The 23,031-nt window shown below is 45.1% G+C and overlaps 6 protein-coding genes across 6 annotated transcripts; 3 read left to right on the top strand and 3 right to left on the bottom strand.

The window, feature by feature from the left end:
* Nucleotides 1-1,785: 1,785 nt before the first annotated feature.
* Nucleotides 1,786-2,392, top strand: PHALS_15149 (cytochrome c oxidase copper chaperone). The gene has a single exon (XM_036407205.1). The coding sequence runs from the start codon at nt 2,000-2,002 to the stop codon at nt 2,195-2,197; it is 198 nt and encodes a 65-aa protein (XP_036263451.1). The 5' UTR covers nt 1,786-1,999; the 3' UTR covers nt 2,198-2,392.
* On the bottom strand, nt 2,392-4,495 carry PHALS_06236 (hypothetical protein F441_09669; the record flags this gene model as incomplete). Its single annotated transcript, XM_024719486.1, has 10 exons — nt 2,392-2,490; nt 2,553-2,709; nt 2,780-2,880; nt 2,942-2,992; nt 3,055-3,213; nt 3,282-3,512; nt 3,599-3,681; nt 3,758-3,893; nt 3,950-4,429; nt 4,493-4,495. 10 exons carry the CDS (start codon nt 4,493-4,495, stop codon nt 2,392-2,394), a joined length of 1,500 nt encoding a protein of 499 aa, XP_024584780.1.
* Nucleotides 4,496-4,643: 148 nt separating this feature from the next.
* PHALS_06235 (camk protein kinase) lies at nt 4,644-5,756 on the bottom strand (the record flags this gene model as incomplete). Its single annotated transcript, XM_024719485.1, has 1 exon — nt 4,644-5,756. The coding sequence occupies one exon, from the start codon at nt 5,754-5,756 to the stop codon at nt 4,644-4,646; it is 1,113 nt and encodes a 370-aa protein (XP_024584779.1).
* A 651-nt stretch (nt 5,757-6,407) lies between these two features.
* Nucleotides 6,408-7,562, top strand: PHALS_06234 (WD40/YVTN repeat-like-containing domain; the record flags this gene model as incomplete). The annotated part of the gene is made up of 1 exon (XM_024719484.1): nt 6,408-7,562. The coding sequence occupies one exon, from the start codon at nt 6,408-6,410 to the stop codon at nt 7,560-7,562; it is 1,155 nt and encodes a 384-aa protein (XP_024584778.1).
* A 2,511-nt stretch (nt 7,563-10,073) lies between these two features.
* Nucleotides 10,074-10,736, top strand: PHALS_06233 (Retrotransposon gag domain; the record flags this gene model as incomplete). The annotated part of the gene is made up of 1 exon (XM_024719483.1): nt 10,074-10,736. One exon carries the CDS (start codon nt 10,074-10,076, stop codon nt 10,734-10,736), a length of 663 nt encoding a protein of 220 aa, XP_024584777.1.
* A 9,299-nt stretch (nt 10,737-20,035) lies between these two features.
* Nucleotides 20,036-20,309, bottom strand: PHALS_06232 (uncharacterized protein; the record flags this gene model as incomplete). Its single annotated transcript, XM_024719482.1, has 2 exons — nt 20,036-20,167; nt 20,265-20,309. The coding sequence occupies 2 exons, from the start codon at nt 20,307-20,309 to the stop codon at nt 20,036-20,038; spliced, it is 177 nt and encodes a 58-aa protein (XP_024584776.1).
* Nucleotides 20,310-23,031: the final 2,722 nt, after the last annotated feature.

Raw genomic sequence — 23,031 nt, 5'->3', positions numbered from 1 at the left:
ACTGTTCACAAACAGTCCCTCAGACACAACACACACGCTTTGCGACGAGAAAGCAATCTCGACGTGAAGGGAGAAGGACAGTCCCGACTTGAAGGAGAAAAAAACGACTTGATACATTAAAGGTAAATTTGCAGCTGAATTAAAATGAGTTATGGTTCCTAGCTACATGCAAAATATCCCTTGGGCCACTAGAGGTTTTACTAATAAGATCTTGAGTTTCTGATTTATAAATCAAGAATCTCTGATGTTGAGCCTCACTTTTAACTGATGCAAGATCTTGAGTGTGCGGAGCTCAAACTTCGACAACCTTGAACTTCATTCTTAGTGGAAAGTATCCAGTAGAAGTGACTGGCCTACGCCACCCACTTTGAAAGACTGAGACACGTCGGTCTCGTCACCAGTATAAATTTCCATGCAGAAAACGTGTTTGTGACTTCATATAAGTTGTTACATATGCATTTGGTAACTCCATACTGCAACTTCTTGTTATCAATTCCCACAATGGACACAGAAGGTACATAGATCTACCTTCATGTATTGGCTAAGGTTAGCCCAATGTCGGCCATCTTACTATATTACTATCTGTAACGGGGTTACACGAACCCTAATCAAAAGGGCGTGTGTCACACGAGATGTGCATGGTGTGACCACACCCAAACAAATGTACGGTACGGGGCTAGGTAGCCAGTAGTTATGCATGTATTTGGATTTTACTATATATATTTAGTGTATATAGGAAAATCTTAACTTTTAATATTAGGATAATAAATAAATAAAAATCAGTTTTGAATTTAAACTTAAGAGTCAATTAGTCTTGGGAAGGCAATAATCACTCTTGGAGTAAGCGCATTGCAATCCGCTAACTCATACTTGGTTCTTGTAAAGAACGAAAGATCGGTGACCTAAAGTACGCTTCCTCAAGCGCTAAGCTACGGCAGCCTCGCTGCTCTATCTCTATATTTATCGCGGACCCCGTTTCACCAAATTATCTGCCGCCTCGCCCTTGATGTTGCCATGCGTTTTTCCCACGGGTATCTGGAAAACATGAACCGTAACATCCACGCATCTACAGCAGTATAGTTTGATGTCCGAGTTACGTACAATTGATTTGCATGTTGACCGACTTCCACCCGCTCTGCTACTTGCCGAGGCTGTGATGACTGTGGAATGCCGATTTAACTATCAGCCGGAGTGTGTTCCCTCTCTCCAGACAACAGCTCTCGATACATGAATGTCTCACCCTGCTCCAGCGATCCATAAAAATAAAAGAAATAAAAAATGTATCCTTATAGTGATGTGTCAGCGGGTTTACACCTGACGAACCGAGAAGGCTTTGCACCTTAGCGCGGTCAAGATGCTAATAATTAAATGCATCGCCAAATGTGAACTGTAAACAACTTCGTTCATTCGATATGGTTCTTGGCTGTGGGTGTAAATCGAAGTATGAAAGATGTTGGTCTTCGAGTTGCAGTGCACTTTGCACACAGGGTTTTCTACTAGAGGAGTTTGTGTTGATGACGCACAGATGTTGGATTCGTGCACTCCTGCCTTGAACCTCAACCGTGATTAGTTGTCTAGCTAGTTGTGTTATGAAAGGAGAGGTAGAAAGGAAGAGACAGCATAAGAAGATAGAATGTGTTATAGAACAAGTGCTTGAAACTATTTTTTCAATAACAAGTGATTCTAAAGTAAAAAAACTACTGTTGCACCCTCAAGCGCGATTTTTCAAAAGTCGCCAATATTTGTGACTGTTGACTATCAAACGCGAAACGCTTTTGACCATAACTTGAGACCGTGCAGATCGAGGTCGCGCAATTACTACATGAAGGTTTATTAAGATCATTGAGGATAATCTTCATACAATATTTGAGTTGGAAATTCCTTTCATACTCTGCATTGGAAACGCAATATATTCGATACATATAAAATACACATACGTGAGAAAAACGGGAATAGGCTCCTAGACCACAGAGTTCAAAAACGCCAAAAAAGAGAAATAATGGCTGAAACGAAGTGCAGCTTACGAGCAACCGACGGTCCTGTGCTAGGCAAGTCTGGCAAGAAAATTTGCTGCTCATGTCCAACTACAAAACAAGCACGTGACTTATGCATTGTCAAGAACGGTGAGGATCAATGCAAGGAACTTATCGAGGCACACAAGGCCTGCTTGCGCAGTGAAGGCTTTAAGATAAAGTAAGCCACGACATTTTTTACTAACGCGCAAGCTTCTTGATGCACGTATATATGAAGACCCCACGAGCTACAGTAGCGTAATTAATAAAGTAGCAGAGCAGCTACAGGCCCAAATCTGTTGTGTTGGTTCCGCTGCATCTACTGTGCTGATGCTTGTGTCGCTTTAAGTTCACTCAAGTATCATTCCGGTAGTGTACTCTATAACCCGTCTTCCTCGAGCGGAATATAACCTCGGCTAACATGAAGTACCATTCGGTGTCGATGAAATGGAATGTCCTTCTGAACGAACGATAACGGCTATCAATTGCAGAACTTCTGTTAGTTTTTTTTTGAAAGCGTCAAATGAAATTATTCCAAACCTTGTTCAAAGAAAGGTAATCAGCGAACATACACGAGAAAACACCGCAGTCGGACCCATTCTTCTGTTGAGGCGTATCAAATGTGGTGGTCACTAGTTCCCAACCTTCATCATTAAATTTCTCTTTTCTTTTGTGCTCTGACTCATCGTGCAAATACCTACATTAAAGGATCACGTGGTAATAAGTCACTTTGTCGTAAGATGTTCAAGACTCTGGTGTCTCAGTACCTTAAAAGCACTTTGAGACACGAAGCACCGCTTCCGTGCATGGAATCGTAGTACTGAATGCGTTTTTCCGTCATAAAGATCACAGCCATGCACCAGTGCATCTGTTTGAAAAAAATAATGTCAACTGTAGGCACAACAAAAGTAGCTCGACATGATTCTTACATTGGCAACATTTATTGGAAAGAAAATCTTGTCCATGGCAAACACATCTATCTAAGCAAGGATACAATAATAAGAAGTCATCAACAACACACGATACCATTAATTTGACAAACCTTCCTCGTCCATCTACGGACATTAATGTAATTGTAGCCGTTTTCTGACACCTTGGTATAGAAAAATGAATTGAAAAAGTGACTGCGCTTGGCCAAATGACCAGCCTTGACCAGTTCTTCATCGCGCTCACTCATCATTTGAAGGTAAAAGTTAATCACCTAATTAAAGACACAAATCCCACAATGATGAGTTTTCATTCTCGAGAACGATCTATGACCACACGAACCTCATCGTTCAACCATGTTGTAGGCAACAGGCACTGCAAATGCCGACGCGTAATGGTCACATTATATTTCTCAACGAGAACTTCCTCTATAGAACCTTCGTGCAACGCATTTTCAACAATTTGAAGAAGCTCTGGTGGTAGCTCCTTGTGTCGCGAGTTCTCCACCTCTTGTTTGAAAACGTTTGGTACAATATCGTACAGACTTTCAATTAGAACCTCCTCCAATATTGTCTGTGTCATACAAAGTTCAGATATAAGCAAACACATATCTTTAGCAGCGAATCGAGTCCAATACAAAGCAAAAGCAGGCTACGGACGTTTGATTCCCGACTTGCAAGACGGGCATAAAAGAGCTCGTCGGCTTTGGACGTGCGCGACAGGTGCTGAGATCGTAGGTTATCTACGATTAAATCAATAAAGTATCATACACTTTGACTTCTCTGACTTTCCCTCTCGTCCAGACATCTGCATCTCACCTTCTAACGCTGCAATCTCTTCGTTTCGAGACTTCGCAACAATGCTTTCCTCATTTTTGTTACAGTTGTTGTCAATCGTTGATTGTTTTTCAAGATTCTCGTCATCACCGTTGCCAGGCTCAACAGACTTGTTCTTCTGGTATCAGTGATGCTGTCAGACTATGAATATTACCCCATTTAGTTTTCACTCACCTTTTCTTCATCAGGACTTTTTGTCGTCTCTAGCTTGTCCATTTTGGACCTTTCAAAGGGTTTGTGATGCCCCACAATTGGATTGATTCTATCCATAAACATACTTTTCGTCCGAACGCGATCTTTCTCACCACGAAGTTTGCTTTGCAGCCTCCTTAAAAGATCCTGATTGCTCTTGATCTGCTCGCGAACGTGATCGACTTTTTCAAAGATAATCTTTTGTTTTTTTTTCGGTGACGGACCGTATTCTTCGCAATTATACTCTTCTAACCTTCGTCGAAACTTGTCTAAGCTAAGCTGGTCTGAACCAGACCAGCTTGCGTCTTGACGCACCGCAAACCGTGTGTTAAATGCTTGTGCAGCCAGCGGTGGCTTCTGCAAATCTAATGGAAATTCGCGTTGCAAGTCGCGGCTAAAACAAGCTGCATCTTGTAGACGGTGCTTATAGCGCCACTCATCCAAACACGCTTGTGTCTGCTGCTGTAATAGTTTACACAACACGTCAGTCCTTTGGTTGTGTATTCGCAACGTGAAAACACGCACCATTTGGCTCCCAGCGTCTCCCTTGGAGAATTTGGTACAAATGTTATATTACGTGGACGAATGAAAGGAGTGAACAAGTGAAATATTTCACTTCACAGATACCAAAAATGTTTAATACAAATTATGCTAAACTGTCCAAATATTGCAGTCATTACGTCATACTCTTAATACCAACCATGGCTGGGTGCTCAAGCACTTGTTCCGCTGTAAGGCGATCACACGGATCCTTTTGAAGTAATCCAAGAATCAGATCCTTCGTTTCAATCGGAACCTCGTGCCAGACAGGTAGAAGAAAAGATACTGGCTCGACTTTTACTCTCCGTAAGACATCATCTTCAGTCGAATGACCAGTCAGATCGAATGGGTGTCGTCCAGAGATGAGAATGTATAAAATACATCCCAGCGCCCACATGTCCATAGCCGTAGTCATCATTGGATGCTGAAGAGCTTCAGGTGGCCAGTAACAGCGAGTTCCAGACAGAGTTGTGGTGTGTGCCTTCTCCGATTCCGGCTGAGATACTCGTCCAGCAGAGCCAAAATCAATGATCTTCAGCTTGACATTCTCGCCATTTTTCGTAATTTCCTCCAGCATGATATTTTCAGGCTTGAGATCACGGTGAACAATATCTTCGTGGTGCATAAATTGCAATGCACTGGCCAATTGAGATACAAGATGCAATGATAACGTAGTGTTGAGACTACGATTTTCTTTCAAGAATGAGTAAAGTGAAGTTCCTGGAACGTACTCGAGCACAATATAGTGAAAGTCATCGTGATTGTAAGTGCGTTCGTAGCCAACAATGCAATCATGTCCGCCAGCGCGTTCCAATCGCTCAAGTGCCATCCTCTCGCGCTTAACCTCCTCTTGATTTTCAAGCACATCTTGAATCATCTTAACCGCCGAAACACGTCCAGTCTGTTTATGTGCACACTGCATCACAACGCCAAAAGTGCCAGAGCCAAGCAGTTTTTTTGGCTCATACGCTGCGTCAAAGTAAATTGACATTTTGTCGCTATTATCATTCATATCATACACATTAGAATTGCCATGTGTAGCACCAATTTCCTCATCTTTTCGTGCTTCACATAGAGTCTCGTTACTTGTCATAATAGCAATGCCAGCCACTGACACCAAAGTCCATGACTCGATATTGTCTTGTCTACCAAAACACTCTCTGTTGGCTCCAAAGCGCCATTTGCTACGAAATTGAGCTGTTAATTTCAAATCCGTGCTTACTACTTTGGACTTTGTTGTCACTGCCATCTGCAAGTTGCTAAGCGCTCGGGTACCGCTCCTTCCTCTACGAAGCTCACATACCGCAGCACGCATCCGTTAGAAGTTTCAGTGACTATTCAGCTTCTTTTCAGTTAGTTCACGAATGAAGTCAACATGCACAATGTTTCGACTTCTTCAAGCGTCTCTTTTTCCCATCTCTCAGCATTAGAAATTGATGCCCTTCGGTTCAGTCGACATTCGAGTCGTTTTTATGAACTTTCGCCTCGTCTGAATGTTCCATGAGTGTAAACCTCGATTTTTCGAAGAGTTCCAACCCTAAGTGTAGTCCTCAAACCAGCTTGACAATTTATTGAATGAACGCGAAAGTCGTACGGAACAGATGGGCGAGTACAGATGGTTCGATAAATAGATGGGATGTGCCTTAGACAAGGAATCAAAGTGATGTTTGTGACACACAGCGTGTACCTTTTTCCGATCAGTGGGGGAACCCATACTGATGTTACTCTTTAATCTATAACATAATCAATGGAAACGCAACGACTAACATATGGTGCCATTCTGGAATAAATATCAATTAAATTACATGTAGTAAGTCGGCTTGTTTTCTAACAGCTTTTAGAAATAATGGAGTCATGAAACCGTACTTTGCGGTACAGTAGAACACAATAGCAAGGTTCTATGGCCGACGCCGAGCTGCGGGTAAGCTCGGCCAAGTTAGAGGGTTTACTACCGTTTCCGACATGGAATGGCACGCTAGCTGCACCACAAGCAAACTTATGTGGACTTTGTAGTGTCTTAAGTGCGAATGGAGAGCTGGTTGTGTTCCAGATTGGATCAAATGACGACCAAAATGTGTCTGACAGCTGGCTTCGCGTACTTAAGGTGCTGCCGCCTGTGGTGGAGAAGTCATTAAGCTTTTGCCAGTGTTGGACAAGTAAAGGAGAAGTGGTTGCCACAGCACACGAACGAAGTGTAGTGCTATACAGCAGTGATCATTTTAAAGTGCTCGTGAAATTATCTTTGCGATATTCTGTGACTTCTATGGATGTCATGAAGAGATTTCAAACGGAGTGTGAATTCTTGTTAGTAGTGGGTACTGCGTTTGGTTGTTTATTATACAAAGTGCTGGTTGGACCAGAAGACAGCCGTGAACATGCTACAGCTGCACAGACTCTGATTTCGACAGTGTACGACGGAATTCCTGTTTGCATTGTTAAGTTTTCGAGCGATGGTCACATGGTGGCCATTGGGACCGTAGATGGAAGATTACGCTTACAATATTTGGACTCTCATGAAGACTCAGAGCTTGCAAAATTTGGAACAATGGTTTTGTCAAAAGTACTCATGGCTCCACGGATCACGAGCCTTAGCTTCTCTGACTGCAACAAAAAGCTAGTGGTTGCAACAAGGAAAGGCAATGTGTACGTATTTGTTTCTTCAGCGGGTATTTTGGAGTGGACGATGCTGCCAAGCTGCAAAAGCCTTAGTAGGAATCCCAAGCAAGGAGCTATTACAACCGCTGGTACAAATAAGGCAGCAACTGCGGCACAAACGCTTGTCGCTTGTTGGGGATCTTTGTTCGTAGTGTGCTCTCGTGGTGTTGCATCGCGATTGGAAATATACGAATTTGAGTCAGGGAACCTATTACGCTCATTGCAGCTTAAATCAGCGCTTGTTACTGCGGAGTGGGTTAATTATCAGCTTATAACGGGTGTTTGCACAACGCAGCTTTCATCATTTAGCCAATATACATCCAGACTATTATGCCACGACACTAGCGCCAATTTGACCGTAATAGAGTGGCCATTTCTTGATCTGATGAATAGAAGATAGGGTGAGAATGGCAAGTTCATTAAATTAAACATTTACGCTTGACCGAATCTACTATTACAATTGTAAAGCCTCAGTCAGCGCAGCATTAGAGTATTTGGCTTCACGATTCACCCATCGGGCTATGTGAATGGTCTGTTGCTGGCAATAATAGCCCCAAGTTCACTACGTGATAGGAGAGTGCAGCGGGTCTTTGTCCGTACAATCGACCATGATAATGAGATTGTTCACCGACATATGTGGTGGCTCCACAATCTAGCATATCTCAAACGCATGTACATGTGTGGCTACCGAAATTCTTGAGGAAGAAGAAGAGACATAAGAGAGAGTGGAAACATTTGTGTTGGACAAAAACATGTAGACTTACGGAGCTGCAACCTAAACATGTTTGTGCATTGTTGGAAAGGTAAGATGGGCACTGAATTTTGTTTGTTCATTGCGCATGGCTTCATATTGTTACGATACAAGTTCAACGAATCATACAAATAAATGACACATCTTTTACGACAGAGGATCGCGTCATAAAAAAAGCTCCTAAACGTCATTTATGCGAGTTTGATAAACATTTCTGGTTTGCAGCGATACTCAAAGCTGCCTGGGCAGAAAAAAATATTCATTGTCAAGTATAACCACTAGACGGATTGATATATTTTAAATGTAACAGGCAGTTAGAAATTTTCGAAAATCAATAGACCACCCATGCATTACTCTTTGATGTGACGTCATTAAGCACGACTTTATGCATACCCAGTATTGCCAAGGAAGACGAGACGTGTACCCATAAAGTATCGTGATCAAGCGCGGCAAGATACCCAAAAAGGTAGCATGACTGTTTTATATATTATTTGACAGTTACAGAGTACTTTTGCGTCTACCGTGCACCACGATATAGAAATTTAGATGTTGATGCATAAAGGTTGGATTTGTATGCACCAACCAGAGGCGGAACTAGCCTCTCGCGAAAAGTATGCTATAGTCTCGAGAGTGACGCATATTTAGAATTCTGTCTAGCTTAGATCGATACTAGATTCGTATGTTGGTGTACGCACAAATTACACAGTTTCACATTCAATTAATGCACTGGGTGAGAAGGAGGCTCCTGTCTAACAGCCTGTAAAGCCAGATCTCGTACAGCAGACTTCTAAACAGAGCGCAATTCGATGTTTAGTACAAAACACAATATGGTCGCCAGGGTGGAATTCAATCACCTCAAGTTATTGCTGCTTACAGCGTGCTCATTTCCATGAACTAATTGATGTAGCAACGGCAGCGGGGCTGCTGTAGCTTTGCGCTTGAGGAAGCGTAATTTAGGTCACTGACCTTTCGTTCTTTACAAGAACCGATACGACCAAGAGTAGTTAGTACCTTGACTAGAGCTAATAGACTCTTCGCTTTAAATTCAAAACTGATTTTTATTTGTTTTTATCTGCGACAAAGCTGCCTAATTTTAAATGTTTAAATTTTCCTGAATTTATATAAATACGTGCATAACTACTGGCAATCTAGCCACATACCGTATTCTTGTTTGGATGTAGTCACACCATGCCTATCTCGTGTGACACACACCCCTGATACCAAAGTACGTGTAATCCCGTTACAGCAACCAACAGAATCTTGTGTGTGAAACAGGTTCGACTTCACTCGCTTTCCGGAGGTCCGCTGCAATAAGGAAGTCCTGCGAGAGATAGACTGATTGTGTGCCAGGTCATAAGCGGCAGTGGCGCCAGGGCAATGTTGCCAGGATGATCAGCAATGTCCTTTAAACCTTCTTTATTAGATTATCTCTTCCGCGTCGCCAGATATTGGCATCAGGTCTGATGAGCCTGTCAACCCACTAACCTTTACGAGTGAAAATGGATAAGTTAAGTATTGTCTGCGAAGGACGATATTTCAACGGCCGGCTCTCGTGGGCTCTCTGTAACGGGGTTGCAACGTACAGTGTTATAAAAGGGTGGGTCACACAAGATGGTGTGACCGTACAAAGATGTGGAGTACACAAGTCGGCGTAATCACACAATGGTGTGGCTACACCGTAACACGAAGCCAGGGACTGCCAGTAGTTGTGCATGTAAATTAGATTTTCACGCTGACCAGGAAAACCTAAGGTTTTAGATTAAGGTGGTTCTGCTGCAAATCACGCATATTCAATCTTAAACGAAGAGTGCATTTTCCTTGGTTAAGATTTCTAAGTGCTCTTGAAGGTAGCGGATTGCAATCCGCTACACTCATACTGGTTCTGGTATGGATCTTAAGGTCGGTGACCTTAGAAGCTCTAAGCAAAGAGCTACGGCAGCCCCGCTGCACTTGGCAGCACTCGTAGTCTATCTACGCCTAAGCCGTTACGACTTATCCTCTTTGTGGATGGAGCAATTTGCCTAATTGCTTCTGGGCATGCAGGACGGGCTTGATAAGCTAATGTCTCTGCTGGTCCCTGAGGGCGTACAACACATTGCTTCGCAAGGACCTGAAGCGATGAGCGCGCGCCTGAAGGCGTTTTCAAACTATTAAAACGCTATGTTACAGCAGAAGCTGTCAGCGTCAATTGCGCCTATGACGTCACCGTCAACGACGGATGATTCCTCCCGATCCAGGCCGCTCGTGGGGAGCGTTAAGACCTTTGAGGGTAAGGATGGAGAGAATTCTCTTCTCTGGGTGAGAGAGGTCGAGATGACTCTGGCATCCGCCATGCTCCAAAACGAGCAGAAGCGCGTGGCGCTAGCTATCTCCAAGCTTGGGGACCGAGCGCGAGAATGGGCATTTACGTGCGGTGCTTCGGTTGAAGCTGCGTTTCCCTCCTTGAAGGAGCTGATGCGTCAGCTTCTGCGAGTGTTCTCGCCGACTAATCAGGCGTATCGCGTGCGATTGCGTTTCCTTGCTGCCCGACAAGGCAAGAAGGAGTTGGTGGACTTTGTCCAAGAGTTGGAAACTCTTATTGCGGGGATGGCAGCAGATCCTCTCCCCGAGGCAGTCGCAGTGAACATCTTTATGAAAGGTCTCCGCGCTGGCGTGGCCAGAATGGCAGGCTTCCGCGTGCATTCGTCTTCTTCTGAAGTAGTGATGAATTTGGCATTGAATGCCAAATTAAACTTTAGGCCGCTTCAGCTTGGTTGGAATGCCCACCGTCAGGGCTCGTCTAGCGGGCCTGAGCCAATGCGTCTCAGCTATGCTGCGAGATAGGAGGGGAGCTCCGAGCTGCCGGGCAGCGTTTAGACACTCGACAGTGTTTTGTCTGTGGAGACTTCCGTTACCTTCGGACTGGTTGTTTTCTGCGATAGGCGCTTCAAGGTTCGTCGAACCGACGTCTCGCTTCTGAACAGTCTGGTTTGTCGCGGGGAAACGACATAAATCAGTAGGCGCGGGGCGCCCTTTTGGGAAAAAGCTGAGCTCTGTTGAGTCTCAAAGAGGTAGAGGCTAACAGGGCCCAGCCTCGAAAGGCTCCGTGCTCTTAAACTCGAACTGTGTATGTAAGGCGGGCTTGCTAGTCGTAAAAGTGACCGTGAAGAGCTTTGAGAAGCCATGGGATATCCTTATCGATTTCGGGACGTCGGGCAACTATGCTCGACGCTCCACGATCGAAGGAATTCAGCTGTACTCTGAGGCGCTGAAAGCGCGGTTAAGTGACACCGTCACTGTTTGCACAGCGACGTGTACTTGTGTCACTGTGCCAAGGGTCTCTATGGACCTCGGAGTCAAGTTTCTTAATTTCGATAGCGTTGGAACACTGCTAAGTCTTAGACTAAATTCAAGGTATGACGTTATCCTTGGTATGGCATGGTTGGAATCCCATGAGCCATGGATCGATTGGAGGTAGAACAGGTTGGGCGCTACGCGCGCGTCTTCTGGTGGAGCTTTGATAAGTCATGAACCCACTTCGGCTAGGAAGTAGAAGCGCTATTAGATTAGGCACTGGACCGAGACGGTCAATGTGCTGGATAACGGAGTTTCCGAGTTGTCGAGCACTGAAGGTGTATCGTACAAGAGTCCCGAGCGAGGCTCGCGGGCTAAACGTGGAGGGGCACACAACCCACTGAGCGCTGCTCAAGTATTGGAGCAGTCGCTGCATGCCAAGAATGGCATGGTCGGCCAAGGGCCGAGCCATCAAGGGCATGACCCTTGTGATACACGTGGAGTGGCACGTAACCCACTGAGCACTGCACAAGTAACAGAGAAACTGCTGCATTCCAAAAGTGGCATGGCCGGTCAAGGGCCGAGGCATCGGGAGCGAGGTCCCAGTGATGCACGTGGAGTAGCACTTAACCTGGTCAAGTATTTAAGTAGCTGCTGCATGCCAAGATAGCATGATCGGACTAGATCCGAGGCATCTTGGGAAAGGCCCTTCTGATGCGCGTGGAGTTGAACGTTATCTGCTGGACGAAGTTTGCGAAAATAGCAGCTCTTTGTCGGATATTGTTTAAAACATCCAGGCTCCGATGCAGCAAGAGTGGGGACACTGGACGACGCTGAGTGCGTGTTCCCACTGGTCTCGATGAGACGTAAAACCTCTATAGAGAGAAGACGGAGAAGCCGTATGTTATCTACAAGACGCAGGGCTTCGACCATGACCCAGGGTGTGTCTACCGTAGACGATAGCGCACAGCTATATACCCTTGTCAGCGGTATAACGGGGGAAGAGGCCGGCGAAATTTCTCTCGAAGCTATTTACACGGTGGATGCTCTTCTTGAGCTGAATGAGATGTCCTTTGAAGGGTTTGGCGGTGCCTTGAAGGCAGGCGATTTAGCCGAGGTGGTCATTATACGACCGAACGAGGAGGTTAAGTCGTCGTTGCTTCTTGAAGGTGATTTTGCTGCTATTTGGGAATTATTCGTAGTGTTAACGCTATAATTGGTAACACAAATAGTATGAATAATAATTTACCTGTTGATGAATCTCCTATAGCGGATATAGACTTATTATCAAAGTTTTTATAAGAATTAAATAAAACTGTATCTCAGAAGGTTTTCGATTCAGTTAAAGAAAGTGATGAACTTGCTATAGAAGAAGGTACAAATCCCAGTTCTGTTAAACACTAAGAGGGAGCTGAACGCAAAAAGTAAATCGTCGATCCTAGAGGCTCCCTCGTATCCGTACTACCCTTTGGTTATGAAATTTGAAGACGCCGTCTCCAATGACCCACCGTCTCCAATGACCCACCGTCTCCAATGACCCACCGTCGGGCCTACCTCCAGACCGAGGTGTGCATCATGAGATCGACCTGGTTCTGAGAACACTGCGTAACACGCTAATGGCCCCCGCTCAAGGAGTAGTGTGACGTCGTTGACGCCTTTTTCCGTGCGAAGCACGACGCAGGAATGGTGTGTAAGAGCAAGTATTCCCTTTCAACACCTAAATGTTGTGTCCGGAAGCCGAACGGCAAGTGGCGTATTGTTCGCGCTTACAATAAGGTAAATGCTGCCACCATTCCGGCACATACACCGATTCCTATGCGCAAGAATAAGCTGTATGGTAATGCATATGAGTGCATCTTTGGCGCGGAAGAAAACCCCCTTTTTAAGGAGCTTCATCGGGAAGCGCGGCCTTCGAGCGGTTCCGCAAAGATCAAGGTTATTGTGAAATGGCAAATTCAACGAACCGAAAGGACTTGCGCAAGTGGCTGACCCCTCCAACGACTTGCACAAGTATAGCGCGAATAATGCGAAAATGGCACGGCCATTGTCGAATCTCCTTAGGGTGGATGCGGAATGGTGTTGGGACACCGAGCATCGAGAGGCTTTTGACAGGTTTGAAGACAGCCTCCTTCATGCACCGATACTGGCATTACCAGATCCCGATCGTACTTTTTGTGTCGTCTGTGTCGCCTCGGACTTTGCCATCGGCTGTGCACTGCTACAAACAGACACTGAGGGGCGAGATCGGATTATCACATTCGAATCTCGCCAGCTTAAGGCTGCGAGGTGGAGGAACTACGCAGTCTACGACAAGGAATTACTTGCGATAAAGTATGCACTTGTCAGGTTCAGGGTGCACCTGCTTGGCTCAAAAGCCAAGACATGCAGATAGAATATGCAAACTAAAGAAGCAGAGGAAATGCTGAAAACATTGAGGTCGGAGACCTGGTTTTGTTAGAAGCTTAACACCTTTCTACACAGGCAGTCTCTGTTGTCCTTAAGGCGTACTCCGTTCACAATTTATCGAATTTCATACGGTCGTGGCCAAGCGAGGACATGCATATACGCTAAAGTTTCCGAGAAGGATGCGCACCCACCAGATGTTATATGTGGGCTTGCTAAAGCCGTACCGGGATCCGGCGCAAGTGAATGCGGAAGCGTTGGCGCTGGGGCGGCGCCCAAAGGCGCTCGGCCACCCAGAAGCTGAACAAGCGACTGGTTTGCGCACGGAGTGCAACGATTTCCATTTCCAATGGCGCAAGGCGCTCCACCGTCGCACGAAGTGACGTATTCGTCTGCTCGACGGCAATGAGTTGCTCCGACAGAGCGCGATATCCTCAACATGAGGCAGTCGGTGCACAAAGTGCTCCAAGCTATCGAGACTTTCGCACAGCGGTATGCGACCTCAGCAAGATGCTCGGCAGAGTGCCGATGACGACGGACTTTACTCCAAAGCTCGAAGAGCATCGTGAGTCACCGGACGGCGATCGACCAATTCGTCATCTTCCGCCGCCGACCTTCTCGATGCGAATGGTGGTGTCTACTATCACGTGGGAAGCCTTGTAGATCAACGTCGTCGACAGGGTCAAACCCAACATCTTGTGAAGTGGCGAAGATACCCGTTTCCAGAAACTCGTGCAAGTTTGTGGTGCAACTTCAGCAAGACTGCCCAGACGACGAAGACGCTTATGATCATAAGGATCATGACGCTCCGCGTCGTCGTGCGCCCTTCGTGGCAATAGCCAGAAAAGCCGGATAGTCATGAGCTGAGCTCACGTTATGGGCCTGAGATGCTGTGGTCGTAGACTTATCCGTGTGAGAAACCAATGAATTCGCGGGAGTGTGACAGACTATTCCATGTGTCGCAGGGCGACAATACGCAGGAAGTCGGCGTTGTGCCTTGACGTTGGCAAACAAAAATCAAAGATGGCGTCCTACGCGCACGTCCACTTCCTTGTGGCTCAGCTGTAAGTTAGGCAGCGAGGAAAGCTTCAGGCGCCGCTGCACCCATCGCCTCAAGGCACATCATCATCTGCAGTGGTTTTGCCAGAGGCGAGCACTACAAGAATAGTCCGTATTGCGGGTACAGGAGTGACTCCTCACTGAGCGCAAAGTCGAGCGCAGTACCTATCCATTGGGATTTTCTTAGGTACCAAAAAGCGGGCTCCTTGAGCTAATCGCTTGTCAAGCTCCGCTTGTGTAGTGGCCGGGGGCCCGACTACGCAGACGCCTAACGATTGAGTAATCGCGACTTTTCGCTTCTGTAGCGGGATCTTGTCGAGCGGAAGCCGTATTCAACTTGAGGGTCTAGGACCGAACGTGGAAATGAGCGCACGAGAGCTGCCCTGTGGGTAGCCTCCAACTGCTGCTCCTGTGCTTCGTCGAGGCGATTGGTAATAATATTACTTCCTTTGGAAGTCGAAAGGCCGGAAAATGGACACGGTGTCCGAAAGGGTCAAGCCGGGATTACGTCGCGCCGTTGACGCACCTCGCCCTCCTCTTCTTCCATCCTGGGAAAGGAGTATCCGACTCGTTGTCGACTTCCTCCGAATCCTAGTCGAGGAAATCAGTCGCCCGTGGCTGAGGCGGTGTGTGGCGCCCGGTTGCCGAGGGCTTGGGATACGTCTCCCGTGAAGCCGCGGACGTACAGTACGGAGATGCACCGCGTGCAGAAACGAAGAAGGGCTCTTTCTGCGAGCGCCCTCGTAACCAGCGAGGCTGCGTGTTAGTCGTGTCATAGTCACAGAACTCAATGTTTAAAGATGGTTCTAGGGGCGTAACGGTGTCTCAGACATGTGAACCTCGTAATAGGTGACAGTTAAATGTAAATTGTGGGAGTGTAACGGGGTAATACGTCCCCTTGTATGAAAGGGTGGGTTACACAGGATCGTGCGACCGTACAAAGGTGTGGATTACACAAGTCGGTGAACTGTGGCAACACCGGAACAAGAAGCCACTACGTGGCGAGATTGTCAATAATTATGCACATTAATTACGTACTACTATATTAGTTAGGAAAACTTAACGTTTTTAAGAAACAGGCGGCTCTGTCGCAAATAAAGCAGAAAAACACAGTTTCAATATTAAACGGAAGAGCGTATTTGCCTTGCTTGAGATTTCAAGTACTCTTGGAGGTAGCAGATTACCATGCGCTACACATGTACTTGTTCTGGTATAGAACTATGGTCGGTGACCTTAGCTTAGCTTCATCTAATCAAAGCGCTGTGTCAGCCCCGCTGCTCTCTCAATTTTGGTGATATGTTGGTTGTCACCAAGGATGTCGGCGTGTGGCTAATCCGGAGATAAATAGCGTTTTAAATACGCGCTCCGAGCTAGGATCTCGTACAAAGTGGCTTGGGGCATGCTATGTGGTGCAGAATAGTGTCGTTGCACTAGAAAAGAGATTAGATCAGCTACAGGTGATTGTAGGGACGCAGCTCTGTTTTCAACAAAGCGCTTTACATATGAATGACCCCAAGAGCGGCATTATGACGTGACTTAAGCATCTCCATGTAGACCGAGATTTCTCTGCATTCTCTCGGTATTAAAATGTGTAATTTTTCTGCTACGGCCTTAAATGGTCCGAATGATGTGGAGCCAACTAAGTCTCACAGACCACTGATACTGCATATGTCAGTAGGTATCCCATCTCTTGGCATCTGCCACATCCTCATAAATGTTTTTCTAGCGGCTGTCATCGGCGTGTTGCTTTTGAAACTATCGGCAAAAACAGTAAATTATTAAGCGAAAGCTAGTAATGAAATAATCAATAATAGTAAATGCTAAGAATTAAGAACCAGTCGCCGACTTGTACAAGCAAATTCTTTCACAACCGTAAAATTGATTTGGGATACCACTTTCTGGCGCTTAGCCAGAACGCCGCGCAATCAGTAGATACTAAAATTTATCAAAGTCAAAGCACTGATTTTAACATGAAGTGATTTCAGACTGTTCACGAAAGTTCAATTTGATTGGAAGTCCTTCTATCAATTATCTTGTAGCCATGTCAAAGAACAAGAAGGGCTATCAAAACCCCTTCCTAGCGATAGGGTAAAATCTATAGAGGCGTCCGCTGCGTTATATATATCAACTCGATATATGTCGCCGAAAATGGTTTATGCATAGACACGTTGTGACTCGAACAGCTGCGTCATCAGACAATTAGATTTTGCTGGTGCGATAAACCCTCCCTGTGATATCACTAGCAACTCTCGGAGTATACAGCTTGAGTCACTCGAGTATATACTTACGTAGAGAGATCACATTGTTGAAACAATATAGCGATAAGAAGCGCTGTATACGCCTCAACACTTCGACGTCAACGATGTGCTTTGGGTTTACATTGATGGACGCTCCACTCGGCTTATAGGAAGCCGGCTAAGGTGGGGTGCCTTTCTCGTTTAGTCCGCATACTAAGCGCGACACGCATTGGTACTTTTGACAGGATTTAGTACCAAGGTTCGGTACTCGTAAAAGCTCGCACGCTAAACGTGTGAGTGGTTGTCACGACGCATTGGGCAACCAATGATGAATCTGATCGAAGATCACAACATGTATAATTCCACAAAAAAGTTGCGACTATTGCACTTGCAGACGGGACATGCTAGGCTTGCTGAGCCAGTTCTGGCCCATTAATAACAAGCTGGAGTTCATAGTCAGTTTTAGGGCAGGGTTTCTTACACTTCCCATCCTCCTGAATGGGTGCATATGCACAAATAGAGCAAAAAGGAGTCAAAGCGTAGAGACCGCCTTTCCGTGGTGATTGGCCATTTTCATTCGGTCAAGAAAATTTTGTATCGTGGCTCGGAGAGTCGCCATGGCCGCTACCATCGAATAAATACTTGACTGTCTCACCGAGAATGATTTGTAGGTTATTTAGCGCGATGACTGCGTCTTATCAAGGGCTTGTTGACCTGAATAAGCACGCTAGAAAGAGAAATCTTGATGCGGACAATTGCACTGTAATGCGCAAAGAGAGAAGAAGAACTTCAAGCGCAAAGAATGGCAATCTTAAGAATGTCTGTAAGCTGCTAGCCTCATGCTGTGTAGAACCGTAACTTCATTGTTGTAGATCGTAAGCAGATATATACTGCATCAAATTTGGCAGATATAGTCAGACCTGTTTTAATATATGTCATTCTTGACGGCACATTACGTGCATTGTAATTACCCTGTGATATGACGCCAACTAAGGTATGATTCGAGGTGGAGGAGGTTTATCACAAGCACATTTATGAACTTATATCGTGATTATGAACACATTACATATACTAAGATCCAAAATGTACATGTAGCCGTACCAAGAGACACCTTTGCTCCGAATCATTAGCTTTTTTGTGCCATGCGTAAATTTTGTAATACCTTCTCAAAATTCTATTAGTATAAAAAATAATTTAATTTAATTGATACGCAAATAGAAGTCATTGTGCAACCGCATTGTATGCCTGAATTTATAATCTTTCTGATGTAACGAATAGCAAAACTGGCGCTTCAAAGTGCCGTAAGGGTACTATCTGACATCACAGGTCGCCTAGCATCATGATAGCTTTGACTAGCAGCGGTCAGGTAAGCCCGTAGCCCCCATGAGAGCTGCACGATGAATTCTGTATATGGAGAAAGGGCCGAAGCGTATACATGCCACTGACTGATTACATAAAAAGCGTATTAGTACTTAGATGGATCTTGCGTGGCTTGATGTCGTAGTGTGGGAGAAAACTTACCGCAATATCGACGCATACTTTGCGCTTCTTTGTTGTTGCATGTTGTGATGTCATTGTTGCCCACTGTGATGCTAGAAATATTATTTTTAAGTTTACATTCTCGTGTTTTCAAAGATGCAAATGCAGAAGGCTGAAACGGAGTTTTATGACGCTCTTGGACCTACAGAATAGTGTATCTTCTCATAAAGTAAGCTTCATTCAGCGATGTCAATGTAAGTGTGATGCAATGATTAAGCCTCTCTTTACTAAATCACTAGTTCTGCTACAATGCAAAAAGTTAAGAGACATTGCAGTCAAACAACATCACTTTGTTACACCAGCACGTTCAGCCCTTGGCTGTTGATCTTCATCGATCCAAATGCTGGCACCTTATATCGATTTTTTATTCGACACTCCCTTGTAAACCAGCCACATTTTTATACCCGCGATTCACCCATGACAGTGCTTCAGTATAAGACAGTGCTTAAGTATACCAGACTTCCATTATACTCTTTTAAGCAACATATTTGGTATGATCTGTCACTTCAGATCGCAAGCGTTACTGGACTTGCATGCTTTGCTCGCAATGCTTTCCCCAGAACTAAGGTGTCTAGATGCAGCCCGGGTTTTAACACCATCGTCTTTATAGGCCTAACATACGAAACTTAGCGCTCGATCGGTTAACGCAGCCTTAGTAGCTCAATGTTTCATGATAGAGAGCGGTACAAAATCCTACATTTTCACAACTATTGCGCGACGACAGCATGTATCAAAATATCTACTTGTGTGACTAAATTTCTATCACCCTGGGATATCTGCGTCACCCTAGATGCACAATTTTGCATCTAGGGCGCTTATATTAATCCCTCTCTAGCCTCACGCTGATTTTTAATTTCCTTCATACCTTAAGACTTCGCTCGCAAACTTTCAATCGCTCATCGTTGACCAAAGGATAATTCTTGCCGCCGTATTTCCTGCAAGGCTTATATCCGGTCACGCGAGTCTGGCAGGTTAAAGATTGCTACTTAAAAACTTAAAACCAGGTCCAACGTCGACTTAGCCAACATCCTTTTGTTGAAAGCTCAATTCTGTCGCCATTTTCATCGGAGAACTTCTCAATTGACAACCTCAGCGCGTTCCATTTACCAGTCTTTATTGCGCGAATAGTTAGCCGATAGTCCCTTGTTGATCCAGTATATGAGTAAATTCTTATTCTCTCGATTTCCCGACCCAGATGCTTTCTTTTTTCTTCAATCAATGATATCTTCTTATCTGTGAAGTAAGTACTCACATGGTCAAGCTCTGACGATCTTTCAAGCAAATCGTCTCCAAAATCGCACGTATAAGCCATATCCCCTTGGCTCTTGAAATTCACGCATAATCATAATATGCCGCGTATTTTGGGCTATGCCAGACGGGTGCAGGGGCTTGACCCACAACCCACCTACTTGGCTTTATCCAGGCGTGACCTCTAGTCAAAGTAACTAACCCTTTGCTCGCGAATCCTTGCCTTCTAGTCTCCGTTTAAATGGAATCCAACAACCTCAAAGTCACTTGAGAACCAAGATTTCATTGACGCTCCTCAATTTCAAATATCAGCAAAGGTTGGGGCTGAAAACATGACAATTTTTGCATGCCATCAATCTCGTCTCAAATCACCCAATCGTGCCGTCGGCGTCGTTCCGAGTCTTGAGCACTCTTTTGAAGTGAATTGCGTGCCTTCTTTTCGATGAAAACCATCCTCCATTTTCTCCAATGCGGGGTAATACTTCCTGCATCACTCTAACCAATTTTCCTTCAGCTGGCTCTGTTGTTATTGAACCTGAGGCTCGGACGCTGTTCAACACATAATGCATGACTTTTGTGTCGCGAAACACACCTTAACTACGTAGATTGACGAGTTGTTCCCTGTGGACTTTCTCATCAGTCAAGTATTTAATTTCCACTTTTTGTTCGCGCAAAGTAGATCACCCTCATGCGACCAGTGAGTGTTGTATCTGATGCAGAGCCCTTGCCATCGTAATAACTGCATTGGAATTTTGGTATACTATGTTTTGTGTAGATACATCACTAAGCTGACTGAATATTCGCACTCACAGCCAGCTCATTTTCTATCAGTACCGACACGTCATTTATTAGTCCGGGTTACATGCGCCACGAGCATTAATTAGACTTTCCCACATGGAACACGACCGGTATTCTATTTATTTCGACCACGACTTGATGCGTGCATGATATGGCAACTCGTGACATTTAACCTCCTACGGTTTGCATATAATAATGTTTTGCTCGAAAATTTAATCGCTCATTACGCTCGACATTCACACTAAAGATTCTCACCTAGCCCTGATACACTACCTCTTTTCGTCGACCGCCACTCACTCGCTGCTACAGCTCTTGACATCTTCAAAATGCTTGAATTATCCGCAGAATGTTAACTCGATCAGCAGTCAACTATCCAGCCACTCGTGATGGGCTGGGAATCTCAAATCTCAAAGCAACTTTTTTTCGGTCCAGTTCTTTAGCTTGTGCAAAAACTGTAGCTCAAGGTGTTCCAATCATTCCGCAACATAGCACTATCATGCGCTCCTCGGATTCTCTCGCTCCGCGTGTAAAATAGCGTGAAGTGCGCCAGCTCTTTTGTTTGACAGAGAAAGTATCATCGCACCAAGTTTGGTCAAAACAATATTGACAGGATCAACATTATCTAGCACAAAGTTATTCGCGTCATCACTAGCAAACGCGCGTAGAAGCCACTCTATGCATCTCTAGCGTGTTGTACTCTTCCATCAACCTGTGACTCGTCGATTGAAGAATCTTTGCGACCTTGAAGCCTTCTGACCACGAAATTCTTTATTCACATGCTCTTCAAGTCGTTCTTTCTTAACGAAGCGTTTCCTGATGACAAAGCTCGATACCAAGCATATGGCAGTGCTCTTTTCCGTCGGATGCCTGAAATCGCTCAACCACGCGCCATAGTTTTTACAAGCAGTGGGTCGACACTTGCGGTGGTTCATGGTGCTACGGTTACTCGTGAAGCAAATTTTGTGCCATTTTGATGTTTCTAGCCGCAATCCCCAGTCTGTAATTCAAACTGTCTTTATTGCTGGTGTCACTCCCAGGCCTTTTTTCGGGTGGTGTCAACTCCAATGCTTACTCTTTGCCTTTCTATTTCCGAGCGCTGACTTGAACAGACTACCAGTCAACCCTAAACGTGTGCGTCTGGCTTCGATTCTTTTTGAGTACTCCAATATCTTAGTGCTGGCGATCAGCAAGCGTGTCGTGTTTTTACCGTTATTAACAAACAACAGAAGCAAATGATGAGATCAAAGTCGTAGAAGTCTAAATGTTAAGCTTAAAGCAAGGTGCTATGCTGTCTTGTACAAGAAAATTTCAAGCTTCGTATTGAGTAGAAGGTAAACTCCGAAGTAAGTATATTCAGGTCTTAGTTCGCTAACCTGTGCAGACTCTAAGCCTGTCTTTCTAGATCCTTCTTGAGGCTTCAATAAGTATCCTGATTTATCTAGACCAATGAACACCAACCATTATGTAACTATTTACTATGACGTGCTCGTAAATATGGTGACGTCATCTGCCTGTTCAACATGCATTCAGCGGTGTAATCTCAACACTCCCACTTAACGCTAATGCTGCGTGTGCTTTGTCGCTGACTTGACCTTGATTCCGGAGGTTCTGTGCACATACTTTAGCATCTTGGTTACAAGTGCCTTCGTCAGCATATCCGCAACCTGACTCTACGTGTCAATATAGTCGATATTCAACAGTCCTCCTTGCACTTTCTCGCGAATAAAATTGATGTCAACATGCTTCGTCCTAGCGTGATATCTGGCATTATTGGCTTACGCGATCGTACCTTGGTTGTCTTCCCAAACCTGTGTTCCTTCAACTTGCTCGTGTCCCATTTCTCTTAGCATTGCCCGCGTCCAAAGAACTTCCTGCATGCAAAGGCTGAAAGCCATATACTCAGCTTTCGCTGAACTTAGCGCAACCGTCCGCTGATATTTCAACTTGAATACCACTGGTGCGCTCGCAATCATAACCATAGCTCCCGAAACCGAACGTCTGTCATCGGTGTTGATGCACCAATCTGCATCCGAGTATGCCTTGACCCCAACGCTCTCACTTCCTCGGTCGACGATCCCGATTTGGCTCGTAGTCTTCAAGTACTGTACCACTCGAATTGCTGCGCTCCAATGTTGTAGTCCGGGATTCTCCGAAAATCGTGATAGCTGTGTTACCACGTACGCAATATCCGGTCGAGTACATGCCGTTATGTACCGCAAACATCCAATTAAAGAGCGATAAGGCTTGGATCGCATTGCCGACCGTTTCTCTTCCGTTGTTGGTGACTGCTTTGGTGACAGCTTCAATTCTGATGCGCATGGGTTATCCACGCTCTTGACATCTTGTTGACCGAATCGCTAGACCACGTCGCCGATGTAGCGAGTCTGCTTGATCAATAAAGTTCTAGCTGATCTGTCGTGGTCGATTTCCATACCCAAAATAAATCCTGCCTTACCCAACTCCTTCATCTTGAAAGCATTCTTGAGTTCGTTCTTGACTTGATTGATTTCTTCGCTGGTTCTTGCTGCGATAATCATGTCATCCACATATAGTCCAACGTA

This window comes from Plasmopara halstedii, assembly GCF_900000015.1.
Source record: "Plasmopara halstedii genome assembly, contig: Scaffold_2956, whole genome shotgun sequence".
NCBI lineage: Eukaryota > Oomycota > Peronosporomycetes > Peronosporales > Peronosporaceae > Plasmopara > Plasmopara halstedii.
The sequence above is the reverse complement of the archived record's forward strand: the minus strand, read 5'-3'. Positions and strand labels throughout refer to the sequence as shown.